This window comes from Loxodonta africana, chromosome 2, assembly GCF_030014295.1.
Source record: "Loxodonta africana isolate mLoxAfr1 chromosome 2, mLoxAfr1.hap2, whole genome shotgun sequence".
In the NCBI taxonomy this organism is placed as follows: domain Eukaryota; kingdom Metazoa; phylum Chordata; class Mammalia; order Proboscidea; family Elephantidae; genus Loxodonta; species Loxodonta africana.
The window spans coordinates 148583404-148598605 of NC_087343.1; the positions used below are offsets into that span (position 1 = coordinate 148583404).

Here is a 15202-nt window from a genome sequence, read left to right on the forward strand (position 1 = left end):
TTCAAAATATGATGATAAAATTCAGCCTTGTGGAGCTTCTGTGTCACAGAAGCCCATATTTCAACTCTGACCCAGGGTCCTGGGAAAATCTGTTCTCTATAAAGTCCAGGAGGCTGACTCTATGTTCCCCACCTGTAAACACAGTCAGCAGGCTCTGCACACACAAACAATGGCAGTCTCCCAAGGTGGCCTTTCCCTGGTTTCTCTTAATAGGCTCTTGGTTATGGTGAGTTTTACAAGGGCATGCAACACAATGCCACCTTGGCTATCCCCAGCAGAGCCTCTTCTGTACCCAGATCCTTTTTAGAAGCACAGCATTTTGGTGTCGAGAGGCCCCTCTGGGTCATTGCTCCCTCCTGGGTGTCTCTCAGCCTGTATGGCCCATCCAGCTGTCTCCTTTTCTCTTCCTTGGGCCAGGGAAGTCTCAGGTCTTTACCTATTGTTAAAAGTGGCACAGTGGGTAAAGTGGTGCAGTGGTTAAAGAACTTGGCTGCTAACCAAAAGGTCAGCAGTTTGAATCCACCAGCTGCTCCCTGGAAACCCTATGGGGCAGTTCTACCCTGTCCTAAAGGGTCACAACAAGACCTGATGGCAACGGGTTTGGTTTTTTACTTGGATACCCCACATTCAATCAGTGGCCACCTCTCATCCATTCTACCTCCTAAGCAGCTCTTCTCCATCTCCCGTTCTCCATCCCCACTGTCACTCCCTAAGTTCAGCAGTCCTGGGGTGGGGTGGGATATGTGGGGACAGAGTCTTAAAAGCCCTTCCTTGGGCCCAGTGTCCAGTCCAGGGTTGCTGGAAGGAGAAACTGGCTTTTCTATGGCTCAGACGACGTGCGTGGGGCAAAACCTACCTCCTGTTCCTACTAAGCATATGCCTCCCTTCCTTTATATGGTATGGGAATTTTCCATAACTGTCATGGAAAATAGGAGCTTCTAATTTTGCCTAGCACTGCTGAAGCTCCTTCCGTTAAAAGTGATTCCTGGGAAGACAGAACAACCTTAGGAGAGGTATTATTTTTGATTTGAAAAATCTCAACCCAGCTATACCATGAAGCTGACTCCTCAGTATTCTACAGAAAAGATCAGCTGGGATTGTCTTTTGAGGAACAGAGCCTGCATTTAATCTCCAACCAGAATTAAGTGGGGGAGTCCAACTTAATTTAAAGAGGAGGCCAGGAGCCCATGGGTTGTGTTGGAGTGACCTTCACTTCTCTGCTCTGGGCCTCCTCACTGTCCCCAGCCCCTCTCACTCTTCTCCATGTTCCCATCTTGTCATGGTCACCACTAGAGACAAGAGAATGCCACCCTCTTTCTATACATTCTTACCAGCTGTATTTCATCTATGAGCCAAGGACTTTCTGTCACTCTTTTTCTAACCCTGTAACCAAAGTGCCAGGACCCCAAAGTTTCCATATAAGCTCTAAGCCTAAGCCCTTGGTTTATGGAATACGTGCATGTCAGTGAAAGTGACTATAAAACAAACCTCCAGAAAGCAAGTTCTTTTTGTCCACTGACTTCCATGACAAAATCAAAGATATGTTCCGCATCAGAACAAATTCCAAACAGTTGAAGAAAAAATTTTCTCTGAGACTTCCTTAAAGAGAGTGTATTCTCAGGTGATTTTCTTTGCATTTCCTCACCCACATCTTGGGATACTTTGATTTTGAACCCTGAGAGCACACAACTTGCCTGAACAGCTTTCCTTCCTCCCCCTTGGTCATTTGCAGGTTCTAATAGAAGTGGCTGGGAGATGATGAGCTGCCAGCAGGTATACGATCTGTCATGCCCTGACAGGCCCCGGCTCACCACCCAGTGCCCTGTGCACATGCCCCTGCCCTCCCCTTCACCAGCCCCACACAGAAGTGGCTGTGAAAATAACCCAGGCCTTTGAGAGAATCCTTGGTGCTGAAGTGGAAGAGGACTGAAAAATGGAGAACTGCTCATAGGATCTGACCCCAGGACTCACGCCTTCCTCATTGATTGTGGCTACCTACTTAGTGATGTGTGCTTAAAAAGATCTTCCCGCACAGGGCCCGAGATTCCACCAAGAAGATGCTCACTTAAGTTAACAAACAAGTCCCCTTTTAAATTTTTTTTCAGAGATGCACAGTTGAGAGTGAACGGCCTCAGTCTCTCACTCGGGTAGTGACGGGGTTGTGCCAGATCAGTGTTTCTTACCGAATGGTCCCAAGGCTGCCTCTATGAGGACCCCCTAGTCGCTCTGGTGGCACACTGGTTAAGTGCTACGGCTGCTAACCAAAAAGCCAGCTGTTCAAATCCACCAGCAGCAACTTGGAAACTCTATGGGGCAGTTTTACTGTGTCCTATAGTTTATAGGGTTGCTATGGGTCGGAATCGACTTGATGGCAACAGGTCTCAGTGGCTTGTTAAGTGCAGATTTCCGGACAACTAAGTCCAGTGGTGGAGTGGTTAAGTACTATGGCTGCTAACCAAAAGGTCGGCAGTTCAAATCCACCAGGCACTCCTTGGAAACCCTATGAGGCATTTCTACGCTGTCCTATAGGATCAGTATGAGTTGGAATCAAATCGAAGGCAATATTTTTTTGTTTTTGTTTTTTACTGTAATTAGACCCTCTAAAAAAAAAAAAATTTTTTTTTTTTTTTTTAAGGGGTAGGGCCTGGGAAGTCGCAAACTTTAGCCACCTTCCCAGGTGATTCTGGTGTAGTTTGAAAACCACTTATCTGAATTAAGGCTGTTCATACTGTGTGTCTATTCACACCTTGGCCTGAGTTAGTTCAATCTGCCTATTTTCTCCTAACCCCTTACTGGGTCTGTTGGACAGAGGGGATGCGGATTTGAGGGTGGGAGGCAAGTATGCGATTCCGAGACTGGAGCACATGGGGGTTAAGGCAGGGCTTGGTTGAGGGTGGGGAGCCTGCGGTTGGTAGAGGTCACAGGCAAACCTGGCCTTCTTCATCACCAGCACAGACTGTTACAGAACAGGGTTTGAATCTCCCTCTGCCCTTCCTCACTTGCTGGGTGACTTCAGGAAACTTACTTTATCTCTGGGTTTTCTGATCTGTTAAATGGACTGTAATCCTTCTTAGAGTCTTGTAATGTTAAATGAGAAAACATATGCAAGTGCTGAGCAGAGTTCCTACCACATCCTAAGTACCACACCTGGCACATGGTAAGTACCAAGAAAAAGGTAGCACGTGGTAAGTACTAAGAATAATTATTATTATTTTTGCTGCCCCTGAAAATAATTTATTTGGAGTATGCTTATTCTAGGAAAAAAGGTAACATTTTTCTTCTCCTCTTTTTTTGTACCAGAATGTCTGTCCTGCCTCTCCTCTTTGGGAAGTACAGTAACTCAGTCGGATTTGGGTGGGGCTGGCTTTTGTGACTAGCTGGGATACCACACCCCTGGGGCCAGCAGGGCTCTTATGAGAAAGTTCTCTCTAGGTTCCTAACAGCTGACTTTCAAAGCCAGCCTCCGAACAGCCTTTAGAAAGCCCCTGAACACAGCAGTGGTGGGGTTGGGATGTCACAGGTGCAGAGGAGGTCACCTTCAGTGTGCTTCAGCCCAAACTTCCCTTCTGTAGGATTGCATCTTCTGACTCTAGGGCAACAGATGAGAGGGCCCCTGTCTTATCCTCCAAGCTCAGAATTCTACAGAGAAACGGCCACTTGTACATGGATCAAAGGGAAGATCCTGGGCTGAGCAGTGTGGCTGGGGAAGGATGCTCTGGGGCAAACCTTCACCTCGGTGGGGTCTGGGGTCATTCGACTTCACCGTCAGCCCAGCTGGCACAGAGAACAGCTCTGAGGCCCCACAGGCATGAATCTCAGCTTTCCTCACGTGTGGCTTTTTTATTATGAGTCGGTCTCCTGGGGGGTGACACGCTCCAGAGAATAGTCAGAAGGTAAAAGATGACATTTATAAAAACCCATTCTTTCCTCTCCACTTCGCTGCTCTATTGACCATTTTCCTGTTCAATCAAATCCTATTCATAGCTGAGCAGTCCATTTCAGGAACTGCCGACATGATAAATATCCTGTCTTTACCACGCTTGCTGCCTTCACACCCTTCCCCATCCTGGAAGGCCTGGGGTCCTCTTTGGTTGGGTCTCTCGTGTCTAGAAACTCTTCATTTGGTTTCCCGGTACGTGGAAGGAGCCAATTGCTTTGCCCCTTTGTCCTGCTTTCACCTGTCCCCGTGACTTCCTGATCCCAAAGACCCCAGCCCCGATACCCACCTTGCTCTTTCTATAAGGTTAGCTGTCCTGCATCGAGCTGGGAATTGTGGCCAGGTCCACCCTCCTCTCAAGACCTGACCTTTTTCATTTTTTTGTGCATGGTGGCGCTGACCTTCTGAGGACTGTGGGTGGGTAATCCAGGTTCCCTTTAAGGGTAGGGAAGAGGGACTGCACAGAACACTCAGGACAGGAGAAATGGGACAGAGGTCCTCGTCCTCAGATTCCCAATCTGCTGCTTCATTCTCCTGTTCATTCCCTCATTCTCGCTCATGAAGCATTTAGTAAGCAAATCCTGTGTAAGGCACCATGCTAGACTGGACACACAGGAGGGACATCAGGGCCTGACCACAGGGAATCAGTGCCTTTGTTACCTGGCTGACATCTCCTCCATGTTTAGCATCAATACATCCCATGCTGAGTCAATACATTCAGCTTCACCTCTAGCAGATCTAGAGAAAACTTGTTTTTGAATAATTCAAGCTTATTCCATTCCTTCAACAGTTAATCACTGGGGACTGGATTGATACCAAGTAGTCTAACTGATTCAATAGTGTTCTTGGTTTACCTGAGCTGGTGGACAGTTTGTAAGCTAGGCTACTGCCCAGAAAGGGTCCTAGAGAGCCAAATCAGTACTGCTGTCTCTTCTTGCAGTTTGTCCTCGCCAGTCTTCCTTCACTTCCTTATTCATTGTCTCCACTATGATCACTACTGTTTATTGTATGCCAAGCACTGTATTTGATCCTATTAGGTTTCTTCTTACTGGATCCTCACAAGCCTGGGAAGTTGGCTCACTCAGTATCCTCATTTTAGGCCTGGGGACATTGAGGCCCAGACAGTTTAAGTACTTTCTCAAGGCCACACAGCCAGTAGGAGGTGGGAGATGGACTCAGACTGAAGCCCTGTCTGTCTGACTCATGGGATGCTGCAGAGAAGTAGTGGGGGGTGGGGAGTTAGAGGAGGGCATTTGCCCCTGGGCTCAAGTCCAAGGGGGCACCATTAGAGGCCAGCCAGGATGAGTCACCCTTGTTCTCCACAAGGCAGGGGTGGGGGAGACACAAACTTAGAGATTGCCTTGGGTGCTCATTTACCCTCGCTATGCCTCTGGGGTGCTGAGGCTCCAGTGCAGCCTGGAGCTGAGGGCAGAGCCAGACATCCCTCAGAATGTCTCAGTGCTGAGTCAGGCACCTGCTCTCTGTGGATATACAAACCATATCTGCTTTGTCTCAGAGAGTAACAGCTTCTGCAGGTCAGCAGTTCCAGGGTTCCTTGTTTCCAGGTAGTTCTAGCTGGGTGGGGCAGCCCAGCCCGTGGTTCTTGGTCTGGGTTCTTAGAGACAAGTATCTTCCCTGGATGGTTGATTTCTCCAGATGAAGGGTAAGGTGAGGCCCTGATGCAAGGTGGGGCTTGCTCAGAGAGCTCGCCTGGCTGAAGCTCAGAGCCATTTCCACTGGGCGAAAAACTTAAATTCCAGGCCATTCAGGGATTCCTGGGGACAAGTGTCAGGAAGTGGTTAGCCCCTGTTGGTCTCAGCTTCTGTGCTTGTGGCTAGAGACCTGGCTCTCCTTCCTGAGCTTTCCGGCTCTTGAGATCCTGGGCAGGGGCTTGATGAAGGCAGGGAGAAGTTCTGGGCCTGGGTGGGCCTTGGAAAGAACCTAGACTGAAAACACTTCTGTATTTCAGGCACATTACATAAACTACCCCATTTACTCATAAAGTAATTATGAATAAGATGGGAAGTATTATTCCCATTTTGCAGATGAGATCACAGAGGCTTAGACAAACCAAGTGACTTGGCTTAAGGTCATCAGTCAGTAACTGCCTGGGCCAGGGTATAAACTCAAGTCTGCCAGATTCTTCTGCTACAACATTGCTCAGTGCTACTGATGACTGTACAAGGGATCACCTGACAACTACCACAGAGAGAAGGAGGTTTGGATCTTCACGCAGATAGGCTCAGGGAGCTCCATCTCCACCTTCATGGTGGAGCCTCCATCATTGTGCTGCTCTGCCTGCTTGGCCAGCTGGAGCCCTGCGGCAGCTACTCACACCTCACACCACATGCCTCTTGCCTCTGGGCCTGGGACCCCCTGTTGCTGCTGAGGCCCCTGATGCAGCAGGCCTCGCTTGATGTCCATGCATGGGCACTGGCTTGGCCTGCTAGGCACAAAGAGCTGCTGCCCTGTACCCCTTGCAGATTTCCCTCCTGTGCTGTGTGGATACAGCGAATCTAGGGGCTGCCTGGAAGTGTGGGTGAGTGAGTTAATTTCCTGTGGGGTGAATTTGACTAACTAGAGGCAGCAGATGGGAAAGATCTGGCAGATAAATTCTCCTTTCATGGCAGATAAATTTCTCCCTCTGATGGGCTACTCTGAGATGTGGTATTTCCACATGGTCTCCCCAGAGAAGTCCCTCACATCCCAGCTGTGCATTCTGGTAGACTGTGGCCAGGTCAGTGACGTACTTTCTATTGCTTTCTCTTCTCCCATGCCTCATATTCTTTTTTCTCTCAGTCTTATTGGCCAAGGATTGCAACACTCTTACCCAATTAAAGTGATGGCATGAAGTTTTGCCTGGCAGCTTGGTTTTCTAGAGAACACAGACTAAGGCAAAAATAGTGGTAACCATAACATTTCTTTCCATTTATTGAAAATTTGCTGTAAGGCAGGTATATCATCTGTTTGAATCCTCATGTTATCCCTGTGAAGTAGGTACTATTATTATTCTCACTTTAAAGATAAGGCTCAGAGGCAAGGAACTCTGTCAAGGAGGTAAAGAGTACTCTCATGTTCACACAGCATGTAAACAGCAAAGTGAGGAAGTAAGCCAACTCTTCTGTTCTTCCAACTTCAGAACCTCAACTCTAGACCACCTTGAATAAAGCTGCCTTTAACCTTGACAAATATTACGGAGATCTGAGTCTTCATGAAGCTACCTACAAGAGATTACCAAGGAGTCAAGAAACCCAGAGAGACCGTCGGGAAGGCCCTGGGATACTCACGTTGTAAACGCTGGGTTGTACTTTGCGCCTCGGTAGTAGGAGTACAGGTTGAACATCCCGATCATGAAGGCCACAAATACCATGATGAAAATGACCATGAACTTGAAGATATCTTTCACGGTTCTCCCTAAGGAGATCTGCAGGGGCCCGAAACTCTCATTGGCTGGCAGGATGTACGCAATGCGAGAGAAGCTCAGCACGACAGCTATCGCATACAGCCCTTCTGATATGATCTGAGGGTCCGAAGGCCACCATTTGTCCCTGGCTAAAAGAAAACAATCTGTATTACTTACTGGGGGATAGGATCTGCCCTAGAAGAGAAGCCTGTTCCAACCTCATCACTTGCCATTTCTGCCCTTGTCCTTAAATTAATCCCAATATACTGAAGGTGCCACCTCCCTCTTGGTACATCCTGGCCCATTTACCAGGAATACCCTTTCCTCATTTCAAGGTCTGCTTCATTCCTGATCATCCTTTAATACTACTCAGGTGTCACCTCTTTCTGGAAGTCTTCTGTGACACCCACAGGCTGGGGCAGGTTCCACATTCTCCTCTGTGCTCCCAGTTTCCTGTCCACACCCCTGTCATGGAACTTAACACACTGCTTGCTACTCTGTCCTCCTTACCAGTGTTGGTGCTCCACAAGTGGACACCGTTCATTCACTGGGCAAACAGCACAAGGAGGTGGTGCGGAGGGCATGGATTTGGAGTCACAGACCTGAGGCTGAAGGTGGCCTTTCCACCTGCCGGCTGTATGACTGAGCAAGTCAGTCAACCTTTTTGAGCCTCCTTTCTCTCATCTATAAATTGGGGATAATATCAACCTCACAGGGCTGTGATGAAGACAAAATGAAATCATATATGTAAAGAGCTTAGCATAGGGTGTGGCACACAGTAGGTGCTGATGAATGTTAGTTAAATGACTGAATGTGCTCTTCACCACAAGTTCAGAGACTAGGCCCAGATCGGATCAAGTGAGCTCATAGGGATGAGGAATCAGAAGAGTCTTGGCTGAGAAAATGCCCTTGGGATTTGTTCCTCAGCCAGCGTATGCCTAGGAAAGCTGCTCACTATTGAGCTAAAGCCCCCAAGTCATAACCAGTCAGCCAGGTTTGGCAGGACAGCCTTGTTCTAGGTCAGCAAGAGTCCTGGGACTGTCCTGGGCTAGGGAGACTCAGCAGTGAGGGCCTGAGCTGCTCTGCGGGTGTTCCTATAACTAAGCAAACCTGTGAAGTATTCTGTTCCCACTGCAGATCTGATGTTACACGTAGCAGCATCTATCACTAGCCAGCTGTCTACTATGCACTGGGACAGTGATTCTCAAGTGAAGGCGGCCCCTCCCTCCTGGGAGAAGTGTTCATGGACGTCTGTGGTTGTCACAGCGACTGGGTAGGGTATTATTACTGGATTGCTAATGTCCTGCAGTGCTCCAGACAGACCCACACCATGAAAATTGCCCTACTAAAAAACCCAGTAGTGTCCCTGTTGAGAAATGCTGAGTGAAACTTAACTGAGAAACACTGAAAAACCTAAATTAGCCCTTACACTTACATTAGCTGTAATTTTCACAACAGTCCCGTAGAGTAGATATTACTATTGCCATTTTGAAGATTAGATTTGGGGTATGGGGTCCTTTTCAAAGGCTGGTAAATGCAGATGGCAAGGGTATTACAGAGCAATTCTTGGCGCCCCAAGGGAGATGGACAAGAGAGAATTTTCTTCTTTATTTTTAACGCTAGACTCTGTTAAATAATTATAATAATAATGAGCAGTAAGAAACCCTTAGTAAGGGAAGCCAGGCCTCTATTTGCCACAACAGTTCAGATAGTGAACTCTAAACTACATTTGGAAATATAATAAAATTATAAACTCTATGCTGGTCTCATCAAGGCTTATAACTCAGGAGTCCATGAAAGACAAGTGAGGAGAACAAATTATGTGTTTTCCAATATCTCTGTCGCCCTCTACGGATAAATGACACTTCCGGATAACCTGAAAAAGGACTTGGCTTCTTCCAGCAGATACCAAGAGGGAATTTATTTTTTTTATCCCCCTATAATTTACCACCTTAAACCTCAGCTGTCTTAATAAAAGACACTCCTATAATTTATTTAGGTAGATTTAGCTGTCATCAGGCCCTGGTGACCAGGTCAGATCTTTTGGTGAAAAATATTCCACTTGGATGGGCTTGTAAGAGTTGTGATGGGTATAAAGCAAACTGCCCTGTGATGATTCAGATGAAAGGATTTTCTTCTTGAATCTGTTCCCATGAGAAATAGTTCCCTTTCATCAACCTGAAAATTTAGGGTCTGCGCACTTGGTGCTGCAGAGGTTGGAAGGAACCACTGTTGGGATGGCCACAAGAGGGCGCTCTTCACCTGCAACTGGAGCACAAGCAACCAGTACCCTGAGAACATCCTGAGAGATTCAAAATGAGATTTCCAAGGGCACAGCATGAACCATAAGCAAAGGCAATCATGTGCTATGCTGTGGGTTGGGTTAGACCTTAATAACATCCATAAGAGGAAGAGAAGTCACCAGTGGACAATACTGCAGCCTGTATCATGTCATTAAGAAAACTATCCAATGCAATATCAAGATTCTCTCAGCTAACCCCGATGAACCCTGAGCAACAAAACGGAAAAACATAAGGGCCAATTTGGCTTTAAGAAAGTCAGAATTTGCTTAACCAACAAATGAGGGAATAATGATGTGTAATGCTACAGGATGCCCCATTTCTCGGTGGGGGGTTCCCTACCATATTCACATGTAACATAATTTGCTTTATAAAATTTTGACCTACCAACCTTTTGCAGATCTCTGCTATACCTGACCGTGAAGACTTTGTGGTCACAGGAGCCACGTGGTTTCTTCTAACAGGGACATTTGCTACACAAACTCTTCATGATACAACAGCTTCCATTAAGAAGCACATTAATGAGTACTTATTAAGTGTCCAGCTACTACTTATTGCTATTATTACTATTTATCTACTGCTCCTTCTCCCCTTAATCTTTCTCTTTCAGTACAGAAAGTACATTGTTTGGGGACGGAAGTGACCTAAGATGTAGTAGTGATAACTGTTACCATTTAGTGAGCATTTAATATTTTTAGAGTACAGTGCAAAGCTCTTTATTTGCACTATCTTATGGGCACTGGGTTATTTAACCCTCAAAATAAACCTTTTGACATAGGTATTATTATCCCCATTTTACACGAGAAAAAGGAGGCTCAGAAAAGTTAAGTAAAAATGGTCTTACAGTAAGTTACAGAACTAGTACCTGAATCCAGGTCTTTCTAACCTCAAAGCCTAGGGACATGACAACTGTGCCATTCTGTATGATTTTCATTCATGTTGGGCCAAGATCCCCTCATATCCTATGCAATCCCTATATTTCTGGGAATGCTAAGAGCCCTGCCATAAAAGCCTCAGTTTCTTTATAAAATAGGTACAACAAAGACCCTTTTGCAGGGTCATTGCAAGGACTGGAGTTTATGTGTATAAAATGTCTACACACAGTTCCCTGGCACATAGTAGGTCCTTGATAAATAGATGCTCTATTATTAAGGAGCTCTAGTGGTGCAGTGGCATAGGCACTCAGCTGCTAACCAAAAGGTCAGTGGTTTGAACCCATCAGCTGCTCCGAGGGAGAAAGATGTGGTAGTCTGCTTCCATAAAGATTTACAGCCTTGGAAACCCTGTGGGGTAGTTCTTCTCTGTCCTATATCACTGTGAGTTGGGATCAACTCCATGGGAAAGGGGGTGGGAGGGACTATTATTGTAGGGTTGCTATGAGTCAGAATCAACTCAACTCGATGGCAATGGGTTTTGGTGGGGTGGCACAAGCAGTTTGCGATTGTCTGCTAACCTAAAGGTTCGTGGTTTAGACACACCTAGCTTAGCTGTGGGAGAAAAGCCTAGGATTTGCTTCTGTGAAGACTACACCCAAGAAAGCCCTATGGAACAGTTCTACTCTGTAACACATGGGGTCACCATGAGTCAGAATCGACTTTACAGCAGCATATAAATATATATTTAAAAAATAACTATTATTACTCCCTAAATTTTCCATCTGCTATCTCAAATGTATGTCCTTGTGGTTTGAAAGCATTAAGGCATCTTCTAAGAATCTATCTGACTACAAGAAAAGAACTTTTGAACGGGAACAGCAAAACTTCTCTTTGCACTAAACACAGGGAACCACAGAAAAAGAAAATTCATAGGTACATACGCACCCCCTTAATGCTCCTGGATTACATATATATGGAAACCCTGGCGATGCAGTGTTAAGAGTTTGGCTGCTAACCAAAAAATCAGCACTTCGAATCCACCAGGCGCTCCATGGAAACTGTATGGGGCAATTCTACTCAGTTCTATAGGGTTGCTGACTTGGAACTGACTCGACAGCAATGGGTTTGGTTTCAGTTTTATATACATATATGTATATATATGTATGTATATAGAATATGGAACCCTCGTGGTACAGTGGTTAAGAACTATGTCTGCTAATCAAAAGGTAGGCAGTTTGAATCCACCAGCCTCTTCTTGGAAACCCTATAAGGCAGTTCTATACAACAGCAATGGGTTATATAGATAACGCTGGGGGGGAAAAACCCACTGCAGTTAATTCTGATTCATAGCGACCCTATAGGAGAGAGTAGAACTGCCCTACAGGGTTTCCAAAAAGCGGCTGGTGGATTCGATCTGCTGACTTTTTGATTAGCAGGTGAGCTCTTAACCACTGCCCACTAAGGTTCCCTGTATATATTCTGTCAGTTTGTCGTACTGTGGGGGCTTGTGTGTTGCTGTGATGCTGGAAGCTATGCCACTGGTATTCAGATACCAGCAGGGTCACCCATGGAGGACAGGTTTCAGCTGAGCTTCCAGACTAAGACAGACTAGGAAGAAGGACCCGGCAGTCTACTTCTGAAAAGCATTAGCTGGTGAAAACCTTATGAATAGCAGCGGAACATTGTCTGATATAGTGCTGGAAGATGAACCCCCCAGGTTGGAAGGCACTCAAAAGATGACTGGGGAAGAGCTGCCTCCTCAAAGTAGAGTCGACCTTAATGACATGGATGGAGTAAAGCTTTCGGGACCTTCATTTGCTGATGTGGCACGACTCAAAATGAGAAGAAACAGCTGCAAACATCCATTAATAATTGGAACCTGGAATGTACAAAGTATGAATCTAGTAAAATTGGAAATCGTCAAAAATTAAATGGAATGCATAAACATTGATATCCTAGGCATTAGTGAGCTGAAATGGACTGGTATTGGCCATTTTGAATCAGACAATCATATAGTCTACTATGCTGGGAATGACAACTCGAAGAGGAATGGTGTTGCATTCATTGTGAAAAAGAATGTTTCAAGATCTATCCTGAAGTACAACACTATCAGTGATAGGATAATATCCATACACTTACAAGGAAGACCAGTTAATACGACTATTATTCAAATTTATGCACCAACCACTAGGGCCAAAGATGAAGAAATAGAAGATTTTTATCAGTAGCTGCAGTCTGAAATTGATGGAACATGCAATCAAGATGCATTGATAATTACTGGTGATTGGGATGCAAAAGTTGGAAACAAAGAAGAAGGATCAGTAGTTGAAAAATATGGCCTTGGTGATAGAAACAATGCCGGAGATCGAATGATAGAATTTTGCAAGACCAACCACTTCTTCATTGCAAATACCTTCTTTCACCAACATAAACGACGACTATACACATGGACCTTGCCAGATGGAACACACAGAAATCAAACTGACTACATCTGTGGAAAAAGATGATGGAAAAGCTCAGTATCATCAGTCAGAACGAGGCCAGGGGCCGACTGTGGAACAGACCATCAATTGCTCATATGCAAGTTCAAGCTGAAACTGAAGAAAATCAGAGCAAGTCCACGAGAGCCAAAATATGACCTTCAGTATATCCCACCTGAATTTAGAGACCATCTGAAGAACAGATTTGACGCACTGAACACTAGCGACCGAAGACCAGATGAGTTGTGGAATGACATCAAGGACATCATCCATGAAGAAAGCAAGAGGTCACTGAAAAGACAGGAAAGAAAGAAAAGACCAAGATGGATGTCAGAGGAGACTCTGAAACTTGTTCTTGAGCATCGAGCAGCTAAAGCAAAAGGAAGAATTGATGAAGCAAAAGAACTGAACAGAAGATTTCAAAGGGCCTCTTGAGAAGACAAAGTAAAGTATTATAATGACACGTGCAAAGAGCTGGAGATGGAAAACCAAAAGGGAAGAACATACTCAGTGTTTCTCAAGCTGAAAGAACTGAAGAAAAAATTCAAGCCTCGAGTTGCAACAGCAAAGGATTCCATGAGGAAAATATTAAATGATGCAGGAAGCATCAAAAGAAGATGGAAGGAATACACAGAGTCATTATACCAAAAAGAATTAGTCGATATTCAACCATTTCAAGAGGTGGCATATGATCAGGAACCGATGGTACTGAAGGAAGAAGTCCAAGCTGCTCTGAAGGCATTGGCGAAAAACAAGGCTCCAGGAACTAATGGAATATCAATTGAAATGTTAAAACAAACAGATGCAGCGCTGGAGGTGCTCACTCATCTATGCCAAGAAATATGGAAGACAGCTTCCTGGCCAACTGACTGGAAGAGATCCATATTTATGCCTATTCCCAAGAAAGGTGATCCAACTGAATGTGGAAATTACAGAACAATATCATTAATATCACACGCAAGCAAAATTCTGCTGAAGATCATTCAAAAGCAGCTGAAGCAGTATATCGATAGGGAACTGCTAGAAATTCAGGCCAGTTTCAGAAGAGGACACGGAACCAGGGATATCATTGCTGATGTCAGATGGATCCTGGCTGAAAGCAGAGAATACCAGAAGGATGTTTACCTGTGTTTTATTGATTATTCAAAGGCATTTGACTGTGTGGATCATAACAAACTATGGATAACACTGCGAAGAATGGGAATTCCAGAACACTTAACTGTGCTCATGAGGAACCTTTACATAGATCAAGAGGCAGTTGCTCAGACAGAACAAGGGGATACTGATTGGTTTAAAGTCAGGAAAGGTGTGCGTCAGGGTTGTATTCTTTCACCATACCTATGTAATCTGTATGCTGAGCAAATAACATGAGAAGCTGGACTATATGAAGAAGAACAGGGCATCAGGATTGGAGGAAGACTCATTAACAACCTGCGTTATGCAGATGACACAACCTTGCTTGCTGAAAGTGAAGAGGACCTGAAGCACTTACTAATGAACATCAAAGACCACAGCTTTCAGTATGGATTACACCTCAACATAAAGAAAACAAAAATCTTCACAACTGGACCAATGAGCAACATCATGATAAACGGAGAAAAGATTGAAGTTGTCAAGGATTTTATTTTACAGCCATGGAAGCAGCAGTCAAGAAATCAAAAGATGCATTGCATTGGGCAAATCTGCTGCAAAGGACCTCTTCAAAGTGTTGAAGAGCAAAGATGTCACCCTGACGACTAAGGTGCGCTTGACCCAAGCCATGGTATTTTCAATCACATAATATGAATGTGAAAGCTGGACAATGAATTAGGAAGACCAAAGAAGAGTTGACACCTTTGAATTGTGGTGTTGGCAAAGAATATTGAATGTACCATGGACTGCCAAAAGAACCAACAGATCTGTCTTGGAAGAAGTGCGGCCAGAATGCTCCTTAGAAGCAAGGATGGCGAGACTGCGTCTTACATACTTTGGACATGTTGTCAGGAGGGATCAGTCCCTGGAGAAGGACATCATGCTTGGCAGAGTACAGGGTCAGCGGAAAAGAGGAAGACCCTCAACGAGGTGGATTGACACACTGGCTGCAACAATGAGCTCAAGCATAACAACGATTGTAAGGATGGCGCAGGACCAGGCAGTGTTTCGTTCTGTTGTGCATAGGGTCGCTATGGTTCGGAACCGACTCAACGGCACAACGACAACAACATATA

At 45.3% G+C, this 15202-nt stretch overlaps 1 protein-coding gene across 1 annotated transcript in view; it reads right to left on the reverse strand.

Annotated features, from left to right (window-relative positions):
- TRPC7 (transient receptor potential cation channel subfamily C member 7) overlaps window positions 1–15202 on the reverse strand; it is a 184614-nt gene that overhangs the window by 25448 nt on the left and 143964 nt on the right. Inside the window, exon 7 of the mRNA XM_064279703.1 lies at window positions 7225–7489. Coding sequence (XP_064135773.1) covers window positions 7225–7489 — 265 coding nt within the window. The remainder of the gene's footprint in view (window positions 1–7224; window positions 7490–15202) is intronic.